The sequence below is a fragment of the Camellia sinensis genome, chromosome 9 (assembly GCF_055761805.1).
Source record: "Camellia sinensis isolate YWXY chromosome 9, ASM5576180v1, whole genome shotgun sequence".
Taxonomy (NCBI): Eukaryota; Viridiplantae; Streptophyta; class Magnoliopsida; order Ericales; family Theaceae; genus Camellia; species Camellia sinensis.
The window spans coordinates 174,272,859-174,278,543 of record NC_138969.1 but is presented as its reverse complement, the minus strand read 5'-3'; the positions used below and the strand labels follow the sequence as shown (position 1 = coordinate 174,278,543).

General features: G+C 31.6%; 1 protein-coding gene across 1 annotated transcript; it reads left to right on the top strand.

Moving 5' to 3' along the window:
- Positions 1 to 1,700, top strand: LOC145799924 (putative cysteine-rich receptor-like protein kinase 31). The gene is made up of 5 exons (XM_082889569.1): positions 1 to 55; positions 420 to 541; positions 653 to 863; positions 968 to 1,205; positions 1,365 to 1,700. Exons 1-5 carry the CDS (start codon positions 1 to 3, stop codon positions 1,573 to 1,575), a joined length of 837 nt encoding a protein of 278 aa, XP_082745695.1. The 3' UTR covers positions 1,576 to 1,700.
- The last annotated feature ends 3,985 nt before the right edge of the window (positions 1,701 to 5,685 follow it).

The window sequence follows — 5,685 nt, the reverse complement described above, 5'->3', positions numbered from 1 at the left end:
ATGGGCAACTATTTGATAACGAGGAAAGTCAAGTCCTCAGGGGAGGCTACAGAATGTAAGTTAAATCTTCACCATTTATACTTGTTTTTAGAGCTAATATTATCACTGTGTTATTTTGGAAATTATTTTCATGAAGAAAATATTATAGGAGAATTTGAGTAACATATAGGGGTAATTAGTTTAAAAAATCACCTTTTTGGCTTTTTAGCTTTTTTAAACAAAAAAACTACAAAAAAAATCACAAAAAAGCCAGTTTTTTTAGCCAAAAAAGCCACCAAAAAACCAAAAAAGTTAAAAAGTCAGCTTTTTACCAACTTTCCAAAATATCACATAGTTGGAAGTGTCCTCTCCTTAATATCGTGATGTATTTCCATTACATAGTTCAATTTAGTTATTTATTCCCTATACTTCCTCTGAAGATGACAATTCAATGCCATCTGTCGAATCCTTCCAATTTGACTTTGGAACAATTAGAGATGCAACGGATAATTTCTCACATGCTAATAAGCTTGGAGAAGGTGGATTTGGCCCTGTTTACAAGGTAATTGGATGCATACTCATGCAGTTACAATAAATAAAATGAATTGTCGAAATTGTGGTGTGAAATGTTGCATTTGACATTGTTTCTTAAATTATTCTCACAAAAACATAGGGTGTGCTTCTAAATGGGCAAGAAATAGCTGTGAAAAAGCTCTCTGGCAATTCTAGACAAGGTCAAGAAGAATTCAAGAATGAGGTTTTGTTACTGACTAAGCTTCGTCACAAGAATTTGGTCAGTCTCTTAGGTTTCTGCTTGGAAGAGAAAGAATTACTTCTCATTTATGAGTTTATGCCTAACAAAAGTCTCGATCATTTCATATTTGGTACAGTGCACTACTTTCACTTTTTCAAGTATATATTATTTTTTGATCTGTGATGCTTATATGATAAAAGTATATTTGAACACATACTTTGTATGATTATGAAGATCATGTCAAACGTGCACATTTGGATTGGAAAAAACGTTTCAACATTATACAAGGCTTTGCTCGAGGTCTTCTATATCTTCATGAAGATTCACAACCTCGGATTATTCATCGTGATCTCAAAGCTAGCAACATTTTGTTAGATGCAGAAATGAATCCTAAAATTTCAGATTTTGGCACAGGAAGACTAATCGCATTTGATCATTCCCACTACACAACAAGTAGAATCATGGGTACCATGTAAGTATTTCCTTCACAAACTAAGAATTTATCTTGATTCACCAATCCAAATACTAAACAAAAAACAGAAGATACTCTATAAACAAGTTGAACAAATTGATTATATCATGCAAATAGATCATATCATTGAAAATAATATGATGGACAATAACATGCCAGTGGATATATGCCTCCTGAATATTTTCAACGTGGACAATTCTCGATTAAGTCAGATGTCTTCAGTTTTGGGGTGATTCTATTGGAAATTTTAAGCGGTCAGAAGATCTTTTGTTTTCGTGATATGGAGAATGGCGAGGACCTTCTAAGCTATGTAAGTATGAGTGTTTTCTTTTCTATTCTTTATATTTTTTTAGGGGGTGGGTGGGACTAATGACTTATGAAAGCAACTAAAAAGAAGAGTTTTCTTCAGAAAGTTCGAGTTTCAATGAGCTTGATGAAAAAGAGATAGTAGTTATAGATTGCCAATTATTTGAAATACCAAACACTACAAAAAAATTCACTTTTAACGACTAAAATATCGGTCGCCAATTGTTTGTTTTTTGGTCGCCAATGACATTCTGCGACAAAAAATTTTGGTCACTATGTTTGTCGCCAAAACCCTGTTGGGAAAAGTCTTGGAGGGTTTTGCCGACCAAAAAACCTTTAGTCGGCAAAAAGCATGTCTTTAGCGACCAAAATTTTGGTCACCAATAGTCAAGTATATTTCTTTAAATTATACATTTACTGACCAATGGTTTAGTCACCAATAGTCAATGAATCGCCGACCAACACCTTTAGTTGCCAAAAGCAACCAATCGCCGACCAACACTTTTAGTCGCCAAAAGGTTCAAATGTGAAAAAAAAAAAAAATTCATTGTAGAACAATTTGATCTGCTCTTGTGGAGACTTGAACCGCCAACCTCTCGCATCATAAACCTTATGCACCACACTCTTCCCACTACGTCTCTATAGCACCACATGATTGTATATGTGACATATTATTTATATAGTACATACACCCATAGTAATATAAAAATATATGTATAAACATAATTATTTTATTGAACATAATTTATGTAAAATAAACTATTTAGTAGCAAAATAAAAAAAAAAACTTTTAGCGACCAACATATTTTTTATCACCAATTCTATACTTTTGGCTACTAATTGTTTTTTAGTCGCTAAAAAACTTAACTTTTGTCAACCAAAGTCGGATTTGGTCGCCAAAGATGCACTTTCAGCTACCAAAATTTTGGTCGACAAAAAATTTAATTCCCGCCTTAGGATTTTTGTTCTCCCAAGCTAAAAATGACCACTTTTGGCGACTAAATTTTTTTTTTGTCACAAATTGTAGACTTTTAACTGCTAAAATTTTTTTATTCACCAAAAGGCTTTACTTTTGGCTACTAAAATTTTTTTAGTCTGTAAAACCCATATGATCAGCGACCAAACTAATTTTAGTCACCAATTGTAGACTTTTGACTACTAAATTTTTGTAGTCACCAAAAAGCTTTACTTTGGGCTACTAAAAAATTTTTTAGCCACTAAAACCCATATAATCAGCGACCAAACTTATTTTTAGTTTCCAATTGTAGACTTTTGGTTACTAAGATTTTTTAGTCACCAAAAAGCTTTACTTTTGGCTACTAATACTGTTTTGGTCGCTGACAGCTATACTATCAGCGACCAAATTTTTTTTGTTCGGGGAATTTGGTCGCCAAATATGCTTTTTCCTGTAGTGAAATTTCTTATAGATAGTCTTAACTGCCGGAGGGAAGGGGTGTTTGGGGAAGTTGTTGAGTCAAGGTTATGAAAGCAATCTAAATTTTATTACCATATATTCACCTCTTTGAACTCTTACAGGCATGGAAGTGTTGGAGAAGAAATACAATTCTAGATATAGTGGATTCAACATTGATAACAGGTCCAAAAAGTGAGATTATGAGATGCATTCATATTGGTTTATTGTGCGTTCAAGAAAATGCAGCAGACAGACCAAACATGGCTATTGTTGTTAGCATGCTCATTAGCACCTTGTTTAGTCTGTCATTGCCTTCGCATCCTGCGTTTTTTTTGCCAGAAAGGCAAGGCCAAGGCAATTTGTCGCATGTGTTCAATTCAATGACATAGTCAGATCAATCTGAAACTAAATCAACACAGGTTTCAACAAATGATGTTACAATTACTGAGCTTGTTGCTCGATGGTAGTGAAGTGAAATGTAACTCCATTTGAATGTTTATTTTGAAACAAGTTGATGTCGTTGTTGTCTATTGTACAACTTTCTGATGGTGGGTTAAACGCACAATTACTTATTTTATTTTTATTTTATGATTTTTAGGAAAAATTTGTAAAAAGTCCACATGGACTTGCATCCATTAAGTCCCATGGCCTTTTTTTTTTTTTCAAATAAAGTCTCATTATATAAGTTATTTGAGAGACTAAATCCTTGTTTTAAAATTTTAGTAAAAATTTAGACATTCTTACCCTTATTTATGTACAAGCACAAATCTATGGAAGTGGTCAACACGCTTATATGGTAACTATTATTTTTAAAATGTTAAACTTTTATGTATACATCCATTTTAATGAAATTTATATTTTTGAAAATTACTCAATAACTTCTACAAAACGAAGAAAGTAAAACTACTCAATTGAATATAAAATGAGCAATGCTATTCATAGTTACTACTTTTACTACATTTTCTCACTCTAGACATGAGGTAATAGACCCACAAATGCACATGAGATTTACTCACTTGTATCTAGAAGTGTGAAAATAGCATTTTTCAATTAAATTATTTAAAATGAGAAAAAAAAAATTACACTTATAGGATTTGAAATTGTAAAATTTTTCTGAAAAATGTTTTGAATTTCACATGGTTTTTGAATTAAAAAAATTTAAATTTTTTAATTTCTAATAGTGTGAAATTTTACATATTTGAAATGTAAAAAAAAAAAAAAAAATTAGAAGAAGAAGAAGAAGAAGAAGAAGAAGAAGAAGAAGAAGAAGTTAACTTTCACAGTAACATATTAAGTCCTAATGATAGTTTATAAATTCAAAAAGTCCTTCAACTATGCAAAAGACCACAAATCTCATTCTAAAGCAAGATGATGGACGTTATGAGAAAATGGAGTTTTATTTTTGAACTACCTCACTACGTTAACGTCTTCACAAAAAAAGAAAAAGCAATTTTAAAATTATGACAATGTGACTCCCGAACTCTCACAGCTATATCGTTCTCAACTCTAAATTACTTTGTGTTCATATTATATTTTATGAAATTATTTTGTGCTCAATATTTTGTTTATTATTTTGCTAGACTTACATGATATTGTTGCAAACATTGTGACGTAGACGAAGGGCTATAAATCACACCAAAAATATGGAAGATCCTAAAAAATTTCCTATAATTTTCTTTCAAATCTATACAAATTATTACATAACTTCATTAAACATAGTATTGTTGCAAACATTGTGACGTAGATGAAGGGCTATAAATCACGCCAAAAATATGGAAGATCCTTAAAGTTTATTATAAATTTCTTGCAAATCTGTAAAAATTTGAATATAATTTCAGCAAACACCAGTCAATTTGAAAACATCTCTTTCTCTTTCTCCAACAATTTGCCCACAAATTTATCTTTTCATGCATACGAAAAATATGGAAGATCCTAAACCATAAACAAAATGAGAAAATCATTCAATACTAATGTCATTGGATAAATGAGTTCAAAGCATGGTATTTAAAAATAGTAATTAAAAAAAATGTTTATTGGGCAAAATTATATCATTTTCGCACTGGTGCAAAAATGTCAAATTGTAGCATTTTGGACGTTGTGCATGCTAAATTTTGCCATTTGAATGGCCAAAAAGACTTGTTTGCATTAGAGATGCTCTTAACAAGTTACATGTAATATGTGTTGACATAATTTTTTATTTTTTCTTTTCCTTCTCATCTAGATAAAAAAAATTATAATCTTTTCAAACAAATGCAAGAAAATTTAAGAACTACATGCAAATTAAAAGAGCAAAACTTTTGATTTCTTAACAAGACAAAAGCTCTAGCAAACATACCAAAACCTTTCTCAACAATATTTTCCCCCAACCCGACTATAGTGATTCTCTTCACTAGAAAGTTGAAAAGTCTGTGATCTACACTGTTAAATCCTTTTGCAATCATTTTGAATGTGCTTTAGGGGGAGATGATGACAACTGTAAACTTCTCTGGATAAATATCGCCCCATCAAAAGTGAAAATCATTGTGTAGTTATCTTTGAAAGGAATTGCTACAAGAGAGATGTTAATCAATCGAAGAATTCTTCCAGATAGTGCTAACTTTCATTGCGTTTTTTGCAGACATGAAGTAGAACCGGTGGATCACCTTCTTCTTTACTGCCATTTTTGTTGGTGTACGAAAAGCAAATATTCTTCGCTTCCATACTCCTTTCGTCCAAGCTCTGTGTTGCTCCGAATGGTGTCGTGCAACCTGAAAGCATAAC

Coding starts and splice junctions, on each gene's coding strand:
- LOC145799924 (XM_082889569.1), top strand. CDS start 1: ATGGGCAACTATTTGATAACGAGGAAAGTCAAGTCCTCAGGGGAGGCT. Junction 56..419: donor CTCAGGGGAGGCTACAGAAT/GTAAGTTAAATC, acceptor CTTCCTCTGAAG/ATGACAATTCAATGCCATCT. Junction 542..652: donor GATTTGGCCCTGTTTACAAG/GTAATTGGATGC, acceptor ACAAAAACATAG/GGTGTGCTTCTAAATGGGCA.